The 21,652-nt window shown below is 35.1% G+C and overlaps 1 protein-coding gene across 3 annotated transcripts in view; it reads left to right on the top strand.

The window, feature by feature from the left end:
• CADM2 (cell adhesion molecule 2) overlaps positions 1 to 21,652 on the top strand; it is a 613,088-nt gene that overhangs the window by 511,211 nt on the left and 80,225 nt on the right. For all 3 annotated transcript variants that reach the window (XM_052703751.1, XM_052703759.1, XM_052703764.1), the window contains one exon: positions 6,054 to 6,144. In XM_052703751.1, the coding sequence (XP_052559711.1) occupies positions 6,054 to 6,144 (91 nt within the window). The remainder of the gene's footprint in view (positions 1 to 6,053; positions 6,145 to 21,652) is intronic.

Below are 21,652 nucleotides of genomic sequence, written 5' to 3'. Positions count from 1 at the left end.
CAGCCTGAGAATGGATTTACCACAGATACTTGATGCTAAGCACTGACAAAAATTTCAGTTAAGCATCCTAGGAATTATATAGGGAATATTAAAGTATGGATTTTATTTTTAGGAGCATCCTAATCTAACTTGAGAAACTTTTTTTTTGTAATGTACGCTAAATGAATGGCATATTCATTGTTACTCTGGCACTGATTATAAGTATGGGCAATGGCACTGCACTGAGTTACTTGGGGAATTGTAACTTGTTGAAGAGAAATGAGTTAAGAATTTTTCTTCATAATGTGTCAGAAATTCATGATTTGTCCTAGGCCTTAGGTGAGAAAAAAAAAAGCATTTTCATATTCTAAGAGAAATCTTAGTCCAAAACCGGAGTGGAAGGGAAACCTTTCAGTACCTGGTGGACTCCTGCTATTGCATGGGAAATCAAAGAAGAAGTCAGTATGCACTTTGACTCAGAGCAAACTCTATCCAAACTCTGAAGGGGTGAATGTTCTAATCAGTGAATTAGTGTCAAATAAGTATTCTGCTAGATCTGCTTTACTTACTGCAAATACTTAATACTCTTTGGAGCAAAGGATCTTGTTGTTTTTCATAAATCACTGCATGGGCTCTAATAACTCATCTAAAGAACTATTCTTAGTGGACTAGTAAACATTTCCTAAAATCAAATTATCTGGAAGTGTGGATTTCTAAGACTCAGGGGTCTAGCAGTCCTCCAAGATGAAGAATGTGAAAGTACAGGGCTTTGCTTCAGGGAATAGTAATACTGTCTCTCTAAGAAGGAAATACTACTTTTTTGTTCTACTTCCTGAAATGTGATTCTGTGTGATTCTGTGGTGAAATGTTAGACACGTTGAAAAATTTTAGGGGGTATCGGGCTTAAATTTATTCTTAAGTTATTGCACTTATTAAAAAATAAATAAATGAAAGTTTTAATTTAGCAGAAAATCAGGAGCCTTGACTTGGATCTACACAGTATTTCTTTGTAATACAGCTTCTGCAGAGAAGAACCACTAAGACATTTTCTGACCCTCCTCTCACTGGAAGCACAGGGAAAGCTAAGCTTTAAGCAGTGTGATTTGCCTCTTAACAAAATGTGTAGTGAACTGTAGTGGCAAATATTGCTTATATTACAATAAAACATATATATCCCAATGTTCTCTAGTAAACACCATGATGCATGTATCTTGAGTCAGTGTATTTCTAACATTATTTTAATTCTGATGACCAGGAGGAGATCACTAAATTTTCTAGTCCTGAATTTACCTTTCAATAGTCATTTGTTAAAGGCCTCAAAGCATCAAAATCTATGTATTTCTCACATTGTAACATTAGGCAAGAAAAGAAATGCTCTTTTCTAAGATTATAATTTCATTAACTGAAGATCGTTGCAGCAGGGAGAGACTGTTTGATGTCATAGCATAGTTACCATATTATTATCATGTTGCCTATTTACAAAATGATTTTTCTTCTGAAATCTGGTCATTTCCACACACCTTTTGCTGATTAATGCCTAAGGATGAATAGAGATCATGCAGCATAGTAGTTACTCACCCAGTAACTGGAAGTTTCATGAAAAAAAGTATCCACATAAGCTCTGATAGTCCAGCTTGTTAAGGACAGAGGAACCAAGGACTTCTGAAGTTACATAGCAAAACCAGGCTGAATTATTTCTAATGATCTTGGGAGCAAAAATAAGCTAGTAAGGATTCATTTTCCTATTCACTTGTTGACCTGCCTTATGATCTTAAACAAATTTACTTTCTTTTATGCATTCAGTTTCTGCATTTACCCTGTGATTGTCAAGGACTTACACAGAGGCTTTAATTTATCAGACAGGAATATTCAAGTGGCTTGTATGTGATCATATATGAAAAACTTTATATGAAATAATTTATATAGAAATATTTAAACCTGCTTGCAACTTTATAACAGCTTTAGCGAATTAACTTTTCTTACTTCAAGCAATGCAAAAACGTCAAGTGCATTTTGAACAAAAAAGCCCAAATAAAACATTTAAACATTGGAGATCTGATTAACTGCAAAGGTCTGGTGAGTGATAAGGACCACTTTTATTTTGAAAAATTTTCAATGAAATTACATTAATCATTAAAACAGTTCTGTAAGATATTAACTTGCCATTCATTGCTGCTAAGAGGAAAACAAAAATTTTGTGCTAAAGCATTTAATTTCTTTATATATCAGATAACATTAATTACCTGAATAACTGAAATCAGTTTTCCAAATGCATTCACTAATTTTGTATGTGAGTGAATAAAGATTATATTGCTTGATTAAAAAATAGACAAGTCTCAAAGCTTTGAAATGGCTTCTCTGGTTTTGTGCAGAGAGATGTGCTCAGATCCTGGAAAAAAAACACAAATAGAATCACTCGGTGAAACTTTTGCCTTTAGTCTGAAAGAAGAAAGGCTGCATCTAAAAATTACATCTCTTAGTTTTATCGATAATCAGTTTATACTCTAATTTCTAGCAAAAGGGCAGATTCTTGGCACATACGAGGTAGAAGATATCTTGCCATATGTCTAAAGATATGTTTGAGTCTCAGTTCACACTGGTGCTATCAATTGCAGCTCATAAGTACCTCATTATTCAAAATCAAGAAGGCTTGATTTGGGCCAAACAGCTTTCACACTGTTGGAGTTACATGTGAATAAATGGGTCACTGAGAATTGAAACAAGTTCTTTTACACTTAAGGCTTGCTTTGTGATCTACACTCACACAAAATGCATTTTTTCTTAGAGTGGGGTTTTTTTTAGTCTTTTTGGAATATTTTTCTCCTCCATAATGTCCTTAGAGCTCAGAATATATCCATATTTATGGGTACTAGTAAGAAGTTTTACTCATAATTCCTAGAATTCTGTTTTAAATAGCAGTCTACAGTATTTTAAGTATTTTATTTATAATAACTTACTGGGCCAAATCCTGAAAAGATGCAAATTATTAGTTTTTTCTAAGGTTTGAATGAAAAAATTGGGATGCTTCTACTGACTTAGTGGAGAAGCAGTGGAAGATCTGACCGACAGTATAACGCTTGAACCTCCTTCAATTATTTAAGTGAAAAAGGAGATAATGTGTTGGGTTTTTTCTAAACGTACCTACAAATAAAAACCTGACAAGCATATCTGAAAATAAGCCTTCATCTTGCATTACATTACGGTTTCTCTTTCTTAACGTTTTCATTTATTTATTTTGGACTTTGTTTCCTGGTGGTAGAAGTATTTTCTGAAGGTTAGGTAATATTCATATTGCTATGATTAACAGTTATGGGTGAAAAAGTTAAAGCCTGGTGTATTGATAAAGTACATTCAGGCATCAAATGATTCTAAAACAAGTGGTCCTAACAGGAGGAAATATTTTAAAACAGAGCATTTTATGTTCTGGAAATACCCCAATTTGCAGGCAATCTTTATATTTGTTGAAATAGCATTTTTAGGTTAGTTTTGAGGAAGTTTTTGACTTGGTCTTAAAAGTTTTCTCCTTGTAAGTGCATTCTTTAGTTCTGCAGAGAAATCAAGGAAAGCATAAAAATGTAAGTGGGAAGACTAACGCTCAGAGAGAAACAATCAAAATAGGCTGGATGTGGCTCTGGGCAGTCCGGTCTTGTGGCTGGTAACCCTGCACATAGGAGGGATTGAAACTAGATGATCTTTGAGATCCTTTTCAGCCCAGGCCTTCTATGATTCTATGATTCTATGAGAATAGAATATCAACTTTTTTTTTTTTTTTTAGTGGACTGATAATAAAATACAGAAGTTGTGAAGTGTAAGCTTTCCTAAAAACTATGTATTGGATTAATTGCTGTGTTTCCTGTTTTAAAGGAACAATAAATTAGTGTACAATAAGCAGGGAAAGCACAAAAGAATATTATTTCCCATATTATCTTACAGTTCATTAGAAACATAAGACTTTTCTTGTCCTGTTAGTAAGTTCTCTTTACAGGCACATGAAGAACAGAGCACTATCTGGAGCACTGAATAAATCAGGAATGGAAACTTTGAGTAAGGAAAAACAGCACAGCACTGATCCATGCAAATATAGGTTCAATTGTTTGAAATCCCCTCTCTGGGTCATTTACATTAATGTGTGAAATGCTGATCATCTTTTCAGTATAAACCAGTAATGCTAACTAGCTGAACCTTTAATTTCTTTTTTCACTTGCAGCAATCATGATTACTTCCATAAATGTTTAGTTCCCGTTCAGGTTTTTTTGGAAGTGTCTTGATCTCATTGCATTAGTTGTCTCAGTACTTCAGTTAAAGTCTTCACATATTTCTATCTGATAATAATTTGTTCCTCTGGTCCAGTGCATAGTGAAGAGGGTAATACATTAATCTCCTAAAAACCACTAAAATTGCAGTAGTACTTGATGCCCTGATTTATTTAGGCACTTGAGATCAGTGCCATAAGCATGAACTAAAAGTGAAGCAAATGCCTGTGTGACCTGTGCAGGATTAGTCACCTGCAAAATGGTTTCCAGGGTTCATAACAAAGCCAAACTTTTGAAAAAGATTTGTTTCTGGTGTAAGGTTGGAGCAGCTGAAATCTAAACGATGTTGACAGTGCTTTCAGTGGAATTATGACAAGTGTACTAAGCCCCTTTTCTTGTCTTGTACCATAGTGATACACTGTGATATGTCAAAAATGAAAACAAAAGATAGAAAAAGTTTTTGCCATTTTGTTTATACCATTTAGTATTTAATAGAACTGTTAGCATCACAATAAGAAATAATACTGTAACAGCATATCACATTTTGTTTGATTTTGTAGTGTCATGCTATCTTGCCTTTCATATTTTCTTGATAACAGGTTATTTGTCTTCTCCCTGCTACCCCACTACTAAAACAATAGGAATTGTAAACTGAATGAAATAAAAGTTGGATAAAGCTAGATTTTCAGGGTAAATACTTTTTTTTGGTGTTTTTTTTTTTTTTTTTTTTTTTTTTTTTTTTTTTTTTTTTTGTGTGTGTGTGTGTGTGTGTGGTTTTTTTTTTTGGTAGCATAGAGGAAACTACACAGGAAACAAAGGGCTGTATTTTCCTTTTGAGTATGAAAGATTTCCTTACTATTATTTTGATCTCTTTTTTCCTTTTCTTAAGGAAAAAATACTATGTATGTAAATGTTTATTTCTATATGGCCTTGCTTCTCCTTAAAATAGGTCCCCTTTAATTCATATAAAATATTTTCTTTGTGAGGGTGTATCCTTGCAAACCAGATGGCAAACTGTTTTACAAGTTAAAGATTTATTACAAATATTTTATTCAGGTTTAATTCACAGTTTTTTATTGTATATTGTTTTGAAGTCACAACTATAAATTAATTCCATTACATGGAAGTAATACTTATAAGATTTTTGGACAGATTGAAAATTTTTCTGTAGAGCTTTTCATTGGTATTTGAAACATTCTTTTTGAAAAAAAAAAAAAAGAAAAAAAAAAAAGTCAAATGGAAAAAAAAAAAGAAGTTCTGTTTTAGGGACAATATTATTGCAATTTAGAAATAATATCCTGTAAAATGCCCATAACAAAGTATTTTATCTGGAAGCTCATTGTAGCTTTCTTATTATGGTTTCAAGCTTTTGCAAAAGTAAAACTGTTCTTATTAAAATGTATATTATTGTATCATAACCTTAATAGCAGCATTCCATCATATCTACCTAGAAATAGACAAAGAAACAATTGCCCAGAGTATTTGCTATTCACTGTTAGATATTACACTTTGGAATACTCCTAGGGAGCAATTGCACTGACTGTAGAAAGAAAAAAATAAGTTATTCTTTGGAGTAAAAACAAGCTTTCTATCTGTGTTTCCTTGGAATATAAAAATTTACAGTTGGTCAATTTTGCGTACATTGGTCAATTTTGTTGCCTTCCTGAGGACAATGAAAACTGTGTAAGTGTTCAAATAAAAGCATATACAAGTCTAAATTAATTCTAGAGTGTAGTTTTTAGTAAGCAGAGAATAATGTACTCATGGATAATCTTTTTTCTCATGTATATCAACAAGATGTCTGTTTTCTTTTCTTTCTAGATACACCTTTAGTTAAAATCATTTCTTCTAATTCGTGGCCTGAAGAAGGACAATCTATAATTTTGACTTGTGAATCCAAAGGAAAACCAGTGTAAGTTATTTAACAAGTTATGTGTTCTGTTATTTTCTTTATTCTGCTGTGATTGCAATCTTCAGCTTCAGAAATATGCTCTTTTTGTCTTGTCCTGGGGTGTGCTATAATGTCTGCCATAGAAAACCCTTGAAGCCTGTCTTCATTAAGTATCTATAGAACATCAGTCTTTTACTTTGTCATTTATTTTAGTTTTCAGGAAGAATTCCAGCTGTGAGATATATATTTTTTTTCAGACAGGTATATCAACCTGAAAGGAGTGCAGGTTTTAATCAGCCACTGTTTACATCATTGAACTGATGATAAGAGAGAAAATGTCTCATGAAAATCTTCCCACATCAACTAGCCTAACAGAAAATATATTTAAATTTCTGGATACTTTCACTGTCATTTACAAGGAAATTTGAAGTGTAATGGTATGTGCAAGTTGGCTACTGATTTCTGCTGGAATTTTAAAAGATGTAGCCTGGTCTGAGAATATAAATTGTTTACTTGGACACAAACATCTTTGCTACCAATATTTTTAAGGATATATCTGCAAAACTTGACTCTTGCACAAAAGCTACTATTTAAATCAACCTTGATTAAAAAATAAAAAATAAAAAATTGTATCCAATAAGCTGTTATATACTTACCCATGAACTTACCCATGAATAATCAAGTTGGTTAGAATTAAATTAATATGAATCAAGTTTCTTGAATACTAACCTATTGCTTAAAAAATCAATATGTAGTGTTACATGAAAGGGTAACATACAATTTTAGAATGGTCTTTAAAATAATAGTGCAATCATGTTCCTGGAAAAAGGTGAAAATTATGTATCAAAATCCTTGTAGCAAAAGGCAGAATTTCTCCTTTTTGCAATTTTAATGATATAACGGAATTTTTTGACATAGTCAAAACCCAAAATCATCTTCAGATGATGTCAAGCATTTATGGTCATTTTTCTTTTGTTAACCTCTTAATTTAGTTAGGCATCATCTAAATTATCTAAATACTTTTCTTTTATGTATTACAAGCCTGTATTGTTTTGAAGTAACTCCTGAGCTGATCAACACAGCAACTAGATCATGCTTCTGCCCTACTTTAGACCAGGATGATAGTGTTCCTTCATATGAATCTTACATGGTACTCAATGCAACTGGTTGTCAGTGTACCTATGTACTTCTGAATTACTATATGCTTTTGAGATACCTATGTACATATCTCACAAAATTCAGGTGCAACTACATCTTGCATTTAGAATATATTTGAAGGAGAATAAATTTACCCTCAAGCATTCCCTTAGGTATCAAGTGGTACAGAGTCTCTGACCCTGTTGTTTTCAATTTCAGCAAAAGATGTACAAGTGTTTAATTTTAGGAAAAAGATCAGCACCGATTGCTCTGAATACACAACTGGCTAAAATGGTTAGTTTTTAGGATTTTCCTCATCTCTGTATTTACCACATAATGTAACAGGTTACAGCTACATGCAGAGATCTCTATGTAGCACATTGACTTCAGGGCTTCTAGCCCCAGGTGCTTGATTTTCACTATTCATTTAACATTCACCATAGGGATAAAAATTTAGAAATAAGGCAGTCATTACAAAATTTTAATTAACTGTTGTTTGTTTCGGGGGACGACCGGTTTGGTCCTTCATGTCTGGTGTCTTAACACCCTAAGAAAACTTGGAGGCTTTATTTCTTCTTTTTGAGCTTTCTAGTTTTGTGAGATAGATATCTGAATAGTTGGACAGTTGGATGGAGTTGGTGAGGGATGTTGGAAATATTAACAACTAAGTGTCTTGCTCCTGCAGTTTCAGATACTTACGGATATTGGAAGAGGCATTATACTTCTCAGAATTTTAGGCTATATAAATGATCTCAACTGTCATTAAAAATTGGTATCATAGATATTTACATCTGAACTGCTCTTATCTCTCCAGTGACTGCATGGAATTTAGACACCTGACTAAGATGACTATGAGGGCTGCTCTGAAAGTAACGCCTCCTATTTTATTATGTTGTCTGACGACTTCAGAGGCAGATGTTGGTGGCACGGCAGTAGTGGTTGAACCTTCCTGTCAATATTTCATTCCATGTTGTTGCCAAGTGACAGATGGCAGCAGAGGGAAAGTCTGACAAAATGGCATCTGACATGGAAATGCATATGGAGCAAAGGTGTAATCATTGAATTCCTCCATGAGGAAATAATGGCAACCACTGATATTCATTGACACTTGCTGAATGTTTCTGGAGACCGAACACTGGATGTGAGCACAGTGAGGCAGTGGGTGGTGCATTTCAACAGTGGCAACAGTAACAATGTGTCACCTTCAACAGTGCAGATTTTTAAGAGCACATTTTGCAGGCTCTTGTTCATCTCTGGCAAAAGTGCATAGCTAATGGTGACAACTGTGATGAAAAATAGCATACTGTAGCTGAAAATGCTCTCTATCAAATAGTGTTTTTGTGTTCTTCGTATCTATTCTAGTTTGCGTGGAAATAAATAGGAGATATTACTTTCAGAGCAACCTACATATCTGCATTTTGAGATGCTGAAGATAGAAGTCTAAGTATAGATACCTATATAGAAAAAATTGTATATCTCTGTTTATTTTTTTAGATGCATACTACTCTTTATCTATGACTTATCTTCATTGAAATTTCTTTCACATGCTAAAAATACTAGCCTGTTAAAAAAAAAAAACAGTTTAGCTACTTGGTTTTTGTCAAGACACCAGTTTTTCTTGGTAATTTCTGTAGGATGTAAAAAGAGTAGGAAACTTTTATGTTTAAGCCTCACATATAGGATTTTTTATTAATACATCAATATTATGGATATTTCTTATATGTTACCATTTGGAGATACTAGTAAAAAAAAAAAACAATGATTAGAATGGAGATTCTATTGAGATGCCTACAGATTTTTTTTTTTTTTTAAATTTTTGTTTAAAAGAAAACTTAGTTGTAACCATAAATAGTTCAACTGAAAATATTATACGCGCTTTTGAGAGGTAAGCCAAGTAAAAATTACACCATAGAACTATCCAGGCAGGGCACCTCTGTGTGGTAGCCTTTGGGGCACAAATATTTTGTTCTCATAAATGCAGTTCAAATTGTTCATACCACAAGAATTGCCAACATCAGCAATTCTGTATTGCTTCATTAGGTCAGTCTTTCACTGCTCAGAGCAGTAATAAATAAGCACTCTCACAGGAGCAGTTTCCAGTTGCTTAGCATGAGAAACAGTAAAGTCATACTCCCATCCTTCCTTCTTACCTTCTGGGAAGCAATTGGAGAAGTCCATAGAGTCCAAATATGTCTGTCAGATGATTAGTGATGAACAGTGGACTTCATGGAGAGCTCAAAGCAGGCTTTGGTCCATCGTAGACATTTATACATCATGAGTGAACTTCTACCAACTGTCTTCTGACAGCTCTTCTGTTTCTTGTAGGTGGCAGTGACTCATACCAGTAAATTAATACTTATTACCACTACATTTCTCATTATTCATTTTTCATAAGAATGATGTTAGAGACGACAATGCCAAAAGAATGAAGCAGGGTTGTGGCTGTGGTGACATTCACGATACTGATGGCTGCTGCAGAGCACTCCTTTCCTAAAAGAGAATGGCAGAATGTAGCTAAATCTGGAGAGTTTTTGCCATATCCTAGCTGTCCCCATGCTTTTCTTTGCATTGATTCTATCCTTTAAATTATGTGCATCAGAGGTATCCTCTTATTCAAAGCTACACAGTCCTAAGGAAAAGCCCTACTTCACTTACTCTTTTGTTTAAAGTGACATCTCTGGGAAATCAGCTGCCCTTCCAGAACATCCTTCAGACATTTATCAGAGAGGTGGGGAACATCAAGTTGTGAGAATTGGAGAAGGAAGGTCCTCCTAAGGCATTATGAAAATTTGTCCTGACCAGTGGATGGCCACAGTTATGGAAGCCTCAGACACTTGAACGTGTGGAATTAGATCAAACTCCAAGTTTGCTGGTTGTTAAGAATAGATTTGTGTCATCTCTCATTTCTGGTCTTTAAGCAGATACAGCATTGTTGGAACAGGACTTCTGAGAGTGATGTAATGGGGAGAAGAGTAGGAGGATGTGTGTGTGAGGGTGTAGAGGAAAATGAAAGACAGGGCAGCCATTTTGAATGATCCAGTAAAGCAACATGTGATCACCAAAGAGGAGAGGTGCAATTTCTGTAACTGCTGACTTTCCATGTCTATTCATTACTGTGAGGACGAAGCCAACCTCGCTTCTGACTAGGGTCCAGTGCTTATTAATATTAGAAGAATTATTTTGGAAACAAAATTCTGGGTAAACATTGTATTACTGTTATATGTATTATGTAATTATTACATGTTTATGATATTATAGTAGAGTTTATAAAAGAGAGGGCTTTTTTCTTGCCTGTTCTGCAGTGATTTTGCAGAGGCAGACTGTGAGAGGGGTTACTGAAGTGTCACACAGATTGTTATGTGTTCTGCGACAGTTCCCTCTGGAATATGTGTTGTGGATGAAGCAGTTTCAAGCAGAGGTCAGATACCTCAGAGGTGCTGAGGGGGTTCCTGCAAGTTCCATCACTTCTTGAGTTTGCCTCTGGGGGTTCTGATGTGACATGTTTCATTACACCAGTCCCACATGGTGTAGATGAAATTACTGCTCACAGTGTCAGAATGGGAATGGTGAAATAGTGAGACTTCCTCACACAGTGCTTCTGGAAAGATATCTCTTATGTCTGCTTGCAACTCTGGCTAAGTTCATTGCTTGCAGGATCCAGTATCAAAACTTGAGTGTTTTCTGAAAAGTTTAAGTTGCAAGTGTGGTTGCAGACCTCTAGATTTGATGATGTTCTGGTCTAGCTAATATACTACTTGTGGCATCAGTTATGGGCAGCTGTGGAAGTCTAGTGTTTAGAATATTATATGTATAAAGAGTTGACATTCTCAATTAAAATTTTCTGATGGTGTAAAGAAAAAATAAACACACTCATCAGTTTACCACAGATTGTTTTTAAGCAGACTTTGTAAACTACACTCACTGTAGAAATGCAAGACTTAGTTATTGGTTTGCTCAGCTGATTGACAATTTTAATAATAATAACATTTTTGGCTATTACAGACATTTCTCTGTGTAACTTAGGTCAAAACTGCAGATGTCACCTTATAGTTGACACTACTATTCAACAGCATTTCTCTCTGTAAGAGAGGTACTACTGTATAGTTTCAGAGCAAATGAAAGTTAATCATTTATCTTCTCATAGCTATCTTACCTAGTTCAAAATTTTAATGAATCCCCAAAAAGTTGTCGAGTTATAATATTTTGGTAAAAAATCTTGCTTGATACATCTGTAAAATGTCAGCATCCCTTTTTAATTTATTTCTTTTTTAAGCATAATATAGTTTTATCTAGTTTATGTTTGTTTTCCAAAGAAGAATATTTAATTAAGCTCTAGAAATCACAAATATCCTGTTTAGAATTTTCTGTAGTCCTATTGTCTCACAATATTTTGAAAACATTGAAATAAAAATAGCTGCAAAAAATAAAAACTGAAGAATGTAATGATCATTCACACTGTTGTCTGTGCTTAAAAAGGTTTTAAAAGGCAGTGTTTTTTTCTTGTCACAAGTTGTAGCTTCTACACAACATTACATCTGAACAGTATGGTCTACTGACTTCACACTGCTCCAGAGATGAACTCAAAAGTGCCCTATAGTTGTAGAAAGGTTCAATATTAGTATTCTTAGTCATTGCTTTCTCCAAAGCATGCATGAAAAAAGTGTGAGGGTTTTTTTTTGTTTTGTTTTTGTTTTTGTTTTGTTTTGTTTTGTTTTCCTAGCGCCATTTTAGAAAGGATTTCTAAGTATAATAGAATAATTGGGTTATGGCAAAGAGGCAGTTGTCTGTCTCCTGTGTGCAGAAGGGATAGGTCTTTCCATTCCATGCACATCAAGAGAATCGTTATGTATTGGCTGATTAATGTGAAGAGAATATTTGGCGTTACTGAAATAAATAAGATTTGTATTTCAGGGAAAGACTCACATTTGCATCCATCATTAGAATAATATTATGTGTAAGGTCATGAAAAAATTACAGAGAAAGTCACAATCAGGAATAAGCACCAATATTTCATATACCCTGTAATCTAAAATGCAGTCAAATAATCTTTGTAATATCAGAAAAATTCATCACTTTTAATAATGAGGACACAACAAATAATTGAATTTGAAACACTCTAAAGCTTGTGTAAATGATATGTATGATATCATCACAGAAAAGAAATGAAAGTTCTGTCTTTTCTAACATCCATTTAAAAAAGATTCCAGTGAGTGAGACAAACATTTTGTAAAGTCTGATGCAAAGACCTACTTAGAGTAACAGAGAAATACACGACACCATTTTGTCAGTGACCCCAGGGAATGGCTGTTTCAGCATAATATAGTTTTTATAGTTTTGAGAATGATCTGGTAGAGATGTAGGTGAAGAGAAAACAGTGAATATAGTTAAGAAAGAATTGATCAGCCAAAACCAGGAGAGCTTGGATTCATGCGGACTCATAGCCTATGACCTCTCATGGCTTTTTGATCTCAGGTTCTAGAATCTGCATCTGTCCTTGCTGAATTTCCCTTCCTGTCTGTAGGAAGCTGTTGGATTATTCCCGGAGCCTGCAGAGGTACTTTAAATGCTGACCCCTCCCCTCAAGTATACTGAATACAATCCCTGTTTGGTGTCAGTGACAACCTTCATGGGAGCACTTTCCAACTCCTTAGCCATATCTCCAATATTAGACAGTTAAACATAATACCTAGGAAAAACTCCTGAAGAAGACTACTTGTAACCAGCCACCCTACAGCCCAATAGTCCAAAAGGTTTTTCACCTGTCAAGTAGTACATGCATATAGTTAACCTGTATTGGTCCTGCCAAGCTACAAGGATACTGTTGCAGACCATAACCAAAAACTTACTAACATCAAGATACATCTACTGGTCTCCCTTTGCTTACAGATGTAGTCATTCTTTCAGAGTTTTCAGTGTTTGCTAGTTGGAAAATTACCAAAACATGTACTTCATAGATCATTTGTTGTGTTCTCAAGGAAGAGTAGAAAATGTCTTCCTTCCTCAGAAGAGTTATCTTAGTTCAAACTAACACAAAACAGAAACATCTTTAAATCTAAGGAAGAAATTTTGAAAACTGCTTGAAGTGAAACATTTAAATTTCCTGACTTTCATTATAGTATAAGAAATGTCTTCATAATTTGTTTCCTGAAACTTTCGATGTTATAAGCAGGATATATGAGCCTTTGAAGAGAATTCCTGACTTCTGCAATAGAGTAGTAGTTATGAATTATCTGTATGATTCAGTTTTTATTCGATACATGTCCTCGGATTGCAGAATTAAAATGTCTTCTTTATAGGTGTTCATTTGTTTCTTCCCCATAGTATCTGAGAACTTAGCAAATAATTAAATGTTTATTTTTATCAGACCTGTGCACATTCAATTGCCTCCAGTTTACAGCTGGGAACTGAAGCAGAAAAAATCCTATGACCAAAACCGATGAAAAAGATTACATATTTTTAATGTCTAGTGCTGAACACAGTCTCCATTTTCCCAAGAGTATTTGATGTAATGTAGAAGGTAGCTCATCATTGGTTAGAATTGTAACAATATGTTCTGAGCACATGTACAAATCTATGCCCAAGAGTCTGAAATCAGACATGCAGAAAATAGCAGAAAACTTTTGCAATTCAGATGTTAACATTTTGGTGTAAATAGTTTGACAATATTGATTTGCAAGTACATTTTCATAACAGGGTTAGATTCTAATTCAGTAATATAATGGCCAGATTTTCACCTGTGCGCAATTCTTTCTTCCCTACTTTGACAAGATAGACTTTCCACAGCTGCTTGAGAAGATGAGATGGAGGTACTGAAAGAAATTATCTCATTTTCTGCATAAATTTTATTTATTGCAGAGTACTACCTGGGTTATGACTACCCAGCAGCCTAGAAAGGAATGCTGGTAGCAACTGTTCTTGTATGACCTAACCGTAATGAATCTGGAAAAGCATGCATGTTTCTGTATTTATAAATTGCCTTGCAAAATGAATCTACAGCGCAAGCTGTATGCTTAGTCTGTATTAATGATTCGGAAAATTGGATGAATTTGTCCATATCCGAAATGAAATATTATTCTAATAAAATATGGATATGATATTGAAGTATTTCTCCCTTAAATTTAAGACATTTGTACATAATCTCAAATTCTGAAGTTCTGTTTCCATGTTTCTTTGGAAAGGGCCGTTACAAATAAAATAAAGTAGGTCAAGATAAAAAGTAAAGTTGGAATACTGGACTTCCACTGTTTTATGTTCAGATTTGGCAGCCTGTGCCCTAGGCAGAAAAGTGGATGGTTTAGAATTTTGTCATAATCAGTAATTTTTTAACAAAAAGGAACTCTACCTAACCTCCTTTACTTTGATGCCATAACTAGCATGGATCTCCAATACCTCTCAGCAACTGAGTTATACTTTTTTTTTCTCAAGATTATGCTGTCCAAATGCAGGACTTTTACAGATAAGTTTCCAGTGACACATATTATACACATTTTTGAGTGAAATTCTGTAAATATATTTTTAAATATACACTTTTACGTGAGACAAAATATCATCTGTAGTTGTATGCTTGGATAAAGGTAAGAACGCTTGCTCACAGTTCTCAGCCCTTTGTTCCTTAAATTGTGGAACAACTCTCAAGATGGCACATGCTCTACTATTCTTGTCTTTCAACTTAAGGATTTTCTGCTGAAATTCACCTCTCCTTTCTGTTCAAGTTATCTTCTTCCGACTTAGCTTATTCAGCAACTAGATAAAGTCTGTCTCCTACAAATACAAATTTCTTTATCGCATCTCTGTCTTTCATGCATTGTTCTTGTTTCTTGAAAATTTTCTTTACCTTGTTCTAACTTTGTATTACATCTTTGTATTTAGGCTCTTCATACATTCTTTTTTTGTCGTTCCTTGGAAAAGTGTGAAATGGTATTTCTGTAAGAGGAATTGATTATATTTTACTAGGTGATTATTAACTCATAAAGAGCCTACTTTTAATTTGATCTGATGCCATATAACGTGTCAATTAATGTTAGTCATTCTGTATCCCATGGTCATTGTCAACCACACAGAAATATCTTATGAACCAAACTTGTAAGATTCTAAAAACTGCACTGACACATTACGGATGAGTGAACCATAAATTTTCTCCATCTGCACAGGCAGCAGTGGATATATTAAAGAAAAATTTATCAAAATTAATCAATACATTTCAGAGCTTTTTAAGTGGGAAATGTATGGAGAAAATACATATTATTTGCAACATTAGACTAATGACTTAACATGTGACATAGCTCGGTTTTGTAAATCATTATATGCATAACTGTTATTAATGGTGATTTTTTTTCAGTATCCAAGTTCAATGCCCAGTCTATTTTTTAAATAATTCCAGTTAATGGTCACTGATGCCAGTCCAAATATCTGTTAAAACCAAAATTGACAACATTGGCCAGGATTTTACTCTAACTGATGTAATTGCTTTCTCTGGATAGTTGGCCAATTTTTAAATAGTTGTCTTTATAAAGGAGTTCATCATAATGTTATCTCCTGCCTTGATTTAGTAAGCATCTTTTATATGCTGTGTTGACTGACTATTCATTTTCCATAAAATATTCTAAAATCTGATGAAGATTATGATATAAACTATAAAGAAAAATCTGCATATTGAAGCTTTCCAGATAGGTAGTTTGTCTTTGCAACAAAAAGCCAATTATTTTAAAGGATTATGTAAACATTCAGCTTAGAACCTTATACACCAATATTCCACCATGTAATATGTTGTGATGTAGTAGATAGCATAATAAGAAGTAGGTAATGTTCTTGCTGAGTTACAGCATGTATACATAGTAGATTAAATTTCACTTTGTGTTAAACATCCTGATAGTCTGAGAATCTTCACTTCAAAATGGGATGTTCTATTGATGTAATAAAAAGTGTGACATAAAAAGACACAGGTGGGAGAATTAGTGCCTGGCTAAAAATTACACTTTAAAATAAAACCTCTTGCAGTGCAAAAGAACTTCCCCTTTAGTGTTCTGTAAAATAATCACATTATTTAATAGGCTCAATTCAATCATTGCTTTTTCTCTTTTTTTTTTAAACTTCCCATTTCTGCAGTGTTTATACAAAAAAATGTTGCAGATAGTACATTGTGGAAAACAACAAAATGCAGCATTTTTAGTGCTCATTAAATCCATTTTGCATGCAAATGCCTTTTGAAATATTTTTTCTTTTCTCTTTTAGTTGAATGCCTAGCAAAGAGCAGCTGATGGAGTTGTGTACAATATGAACACATCCTAAAATAAAGGAGATCCATAGAAGACAGTAAAGTTGAAATACAGCATGTGTAATTGTAATTCAGTGCTAGACTGGAAGTTAAAATGAGAGAAAATATTTTGGGAGATGCTGTGATAATTTCAGTAAATAAGAGATTAGCTACAGTTACAAGTGAACAACCATCAGACACAGAACACAAGAAAAAATGTTAGTTAATTTCCCTTGGTGCAAATCATACTCAGAGTATTTTGCCCTCTTACATAACTGCAGAAACAGAGCTTATTCTCTCTATAGTAGATGTGATCTGAAACACGCAGCATCATGGAAAACATCAAATCATGCATTCTCCCTTCACATTTAGAGCAGCACAGCTCCCTGAGACAGAGTGTGTTCTGTAAGCTAGTCAAGTAAAACACCATCCTTCCACAGGAATGGAAGTGGTCACATCAAGAACATGAAAAGGACAATTCAAAATTAGGAATTTCTTTTAATGTGTATCTTTTTCATTTCTTCTTTGTATTTAGTATCCTTTCATTCAGAAATTCATCTCCAGTTTGGAATTGTATTTGTATGGATAGAGAAAGTGCATGTATCTTCTCACACAGAACTTTTTTGGCATTAGCCCAGCCAATTAGTGCAGCTGCTGAAGGCTGGAAAACAAAGGATGGAAAAGTATCCAAATAACTTTTTTAGTTGTCAAAATGTACAACTCAATGGTATATGAACATATTCCCAGAACAAATTGAGATGACAAGGTAAATGAGATTATGGTTGTAACAGACATGGCTGGAAAGAAACTGGTAAGAGAATGAGTATATTAGCACGTTTCATTAATAGTGGAAATTTAAAATATCTTTCTTTTCTTTTTTACTTTTACTCTGTCTTTCCCTTGCAAGGAAAATCTCTGATATTTTTCAGACTCAGTTTGGCTAGTGAAAACCAAAATCTCCAGATATGATGCATGGTATTTAAAGTACCACTGTAAACTGTTTCCAAAATGTATATTAAAAGATTTGAAGAAAGAAAGATCAAGTCTTTCACAGGAGAGCAAAAGTGGCATGCAGGAAGGAAGGATGCAGAACCATAGGTAGGAGATAACTGCTAATACAGTATTGTATCTGCATGCATGGTTTGTCCCTCACAAAAAAAGTCTTCTATAGGTAGCTGAGAGGCTGAGCAATGACTCCAGAGATCTACACATGAACAGCCCAGTCAGGGGATGATCTAGCTAAGAAACAGTGGTGAGTCTACTGGGTTTGGCTGATGGAGATCTCAACAGAAGGAAAAAAAGAAAAAGAAAAAGAAAAAAAGGAAAAAAAAAAAAAGAAAGAAAAATTGTGAGGAGCACCTAGCAAAGGTAATTAAAAGTATTAGCTAATTTTCCTTGAAATGTATCAAGGAGAGAAAGTGTTCATTTGTATAGTCAGCGAAGAATCAAGATACAAGAGGAACTCAAATGAATTAATTGTATCAATGTTTACTGTGAAAAAAATGAGTATAAAATTACAGACTATCTCCCTTTTATTCTGAGGTGCTCATTGGAAAGTTCTTAAATGCTCTGTATAGGAGGATGTGGAAGAAATGGACAAAGTGAACAGAAATAAGAAACCAACAGGACCAGATGGTTTCACTTGGGCATTCAAAGGACTTGAGGATGAAATAGATGAATTACCAGCAATGACAAGGAGCTTCATGTTTAAAACCACTGTGCTAACGTAGAACAAAATGGATTCAGGAGAGGTCCTAGACTGTGCAAGTCTGTAGAACTGACACCTGAACTTGATAATAGTAAGATCTTTAAGAAGAGCTAGAATTGGTGGATAACCTGGAGAAAAAAAGAAAAAAGAAAAAAGAAAAAAAAAAAAAAAAAAGAAAAGAAAGAAAAGAAAGAAAAAAAACCCACAAACTTTTTTGTAAGGGAAATCCATTCCCAACATTCTGGATTTCTATGAATGTGCACATAAAATGTGCAAGGTGATGGTCACCCAACAGAGAAAATACTACAGAGGTTTACGAAATTGTAAGTTATATAGAAATAGTTGAAATGGATTGTTGGTTCATTCTCTCTTCAAATAGAAGCATTGAGGGCTGAATTAAGCTAGTAACAACCAGTTTTATAGCAAAACATGGTAGTCATTCTTCACACAATGACAGGTAGAATTCCAGAATTTGTAGTCAACGGATACAAGAGGTGGTAAAATATGGTAATTCAACAGTAAAATGGATAAATTCATGGAAGGGAAAATCATCATAGTTTACTCTGTGTTTGGTGTCATAAGTGCCTGAGATAGCAATATGTTGGAAGTTTGCTGGCAGAGGCCGCATCTGTGCTTGGTTTGCTCCCTAGACAACTGCTTGCCTGTGGTGCTTGAGATAAGGCACTGGACTGCCTGAACTTTTAGTCTATACAGTTGTTTCTGTGCTGTTAAGCTTTGTGTTTGCTGTGGGTAGCTAGGACTAGATGCTAACAGAGCTGGATCCCACTGTGTGCTTGAGGATATTTTCTTTACTGTGCTAAAATTATCACCGTGGAGGTGCTAATGGATAATTTTTAGTGTGAGAGAAGTTTGTGTGAACTCAAGCACTTCCTTCTGTTTGGAGATAATGATACATTTGGGAAAAGAAAACCAAACTACTATAAGTAAATAGCATTTTTTTTATTGTATTGCAGTTTTGTAAGTCATTTTTAGACATGAAAGAAATTGATGCAGACCACAGTATAGAACTCAGCTCTAAAATATAGGTAATCTTAAGTTCCTAATGTATTATTGTATTAGTATTAAGATTTCATTATATTCTCTTGAAGGCATGAAGTATTTCATTATTTATCAGAGAATCATAGAATCGCAAGGTTGGAAACCATAGTCCAACCATCCTCCCACTACCATTGCTACCATGAGCACTAAACCATATCTCGCAGCTCCTTGTCCAGACGCCTCTTGAACACTGCCAGGGACGGCGACTCCACCACCTCTCTGGGCAGCCCATTCCAGTGCCTGACCACTCTCTGAGAGAAAAAGTTCTTCCTTATGTCTAACCTAAACCTCCTCTGGTACAACTTGTGGCCATTTCCTCAGGTCCTATTTGCTGCTTGGGAGAAGAGGCCAAACCCCTCCTCATCACAACCTCCCTTCAGGAAGTTGTAGAGTGCAATGAGGTCTCCCCTGAGCCTCCTCTTCTCCAGACTAACCAAACCCATCTCCCTCAGCCTCTCCTCAGAAGACTTGTGCTCCAGACCCCTCACCAGTTTTCATTGTCTTTCTCTGGATACGTTCCAGGGCCTCAATGTCTTTCTTGTAGTGAGGGGCCCAAAACTGAACACAATAATTGAGGTGCGGCCTCACCAGTGCTGAGTACAGGGGGATGATTACCTGCCTGCTCCTGCTGGCCACACTATTTCTAATGCAGGACAGGATGCCGTTGGCCCTCTTGGCCACCTGGGCACACTGTCGGCTCATGTTCAGCTGAGCATCAACCAACACCCCCAGGTCCCTTTCCTCTTCACAGTCATCCAACCACTCATCCCCAAGCCTGTAGCGCTGCATGGGGTTATTGTGGCCAAAGTGCAGGACCCGACACTTGGCCTTGTTGGACCTCATCCCATTCACCTCAGCCCAGCGATCCAGCTTACCTGGATCCCTCTGAAGGACCTCCCTGCAATTCAGCGTACTTCAGTATAAGCTTTCTTCTAGAGTTTTTTGATACTCGTGAAAAAAATATAACTCAGTACAAAAATCTTACCATGTATAATCCTTCCTTTTGGTGTTACTGTAACTGTTATACCAACCAACATTTGTTTTTGTTTTTGTTTTGTTTTTTTTTTGAAAAGAATCCAGTTTCAAAAAAAGATCATAGAAACATCAGAGGTATTCTAGTTATTTCTTGTGGATTAAGTCAGCAGGTGGCTGAGCGCCAGTAGTTCACTCATTCTCCCCTTTCCCAGTGGGATGGGGGAGAGAATCAGTAAAAACTAAACTAGAACTCCTGGGTTGAGATAAAAATATTTAGTAGGATAAAGAAAAGGAAAATTGTAATAGTTATGACTATATATATACATATGTATGAATATTTACTGCAAGTAATGCACAAGAAATTGCTCACCACTACACAAACTGATAGCCAGCTAGTCCCGTGAGCAGTGGAAGAGAGATGAACTCCCACACTCCTTTCAAAACTCTCCTTCCACATGATGTCATATGGTATGAATATTCCTTTGGCCAGTTTAAATTAGCTGTCCTTATTCTGTTCCCTTCCAGTGCCCTGGGCCCTTCACTGAGATTGGCCTTGGTTCTTTACAACACTTCTTAGCAGCAACTATAAATGTCAGTGTGTTATCCACACTGTTTTTCTCCTAGAACTAAAACGTAGCATCATACCAGACACTCTGAAGGAAACAATTCCATCCCAATTGAAGCTAAGACATTATTAAAGGTCTGTTACTTGGTGAAAAGGGAATCTTCTGCTACATCTCCCAAACTTCATGGTGAGCGATGTTTTGACATGCACTGAAAGTCAAGAATTGCATAGCTTGGTTAACGAGGGTTGGTATTGAAGACTTTTCATAGTACTTGCTTGTCATTCAAGTTGCAACGCTAGTACTTTTATCAGCTCTCTGTGTGTTGTTGCTGCATTTCAAATGCATGAAGGAATTTTAGTTTAATGAGGCTTCTCCTTGACTCTGTCTCACATCAATAGCCACAAGATTTTAAACAAGTTGTATTTGGTTGAGCAAGGAACTCTGCATCAGATTTTCATCTGTTTACATAATGAAAAAGGTGGAAGTGAATCAGCCGCTCTTCATTTTCCCTTTGATTCTTGTGCCAGCAAGTATTTGACCCTAGCCCAAAAATGCAGGTGGTGTTTCTTAGATGAGGTTTCTCAGCTTACTTGTCTTGCAGAGACATCGTTTCTTACAAGTATCGGTACACAGCACTTACTAAAAACATTGCAAGTTAGGCATTTGAATAGCTCTAAGTATCTCAGCCTGAAATATCAAAGCAGTCTAAAATCCTGAATCATCAAAGGAAAAAAAAGCTCATAATAATCTTTGCTCATCAATATTTTTATATATTCTTCTGGCATCAACTGGCTGTAGAAATATCACTAACAGATGTAACGCTGATTAAAG

Source organism: Tympanuchus pallidicinctus, unplaced genomic scaffold (genome assembly GCF_026119805.1).
Source record: "Tympanuchus pallidicinctus isolate F22 unplaced genomic scaffold, pur_lepc_1.0 scaffold10, whole genome shotgun sequence".
Classification (NCBI taxonomy): Eukaryota; Metazoa; Chordata; class Aves; order Galliformes; family Phasianidae; genus Tympanuchus; species Tympanuchus pallidicinctus.
The sequence above is the reverse complement of the archived record's forward strand: the minus strand, read 5'-3'. Positions and strand labels throughout refer to the sequence as shown.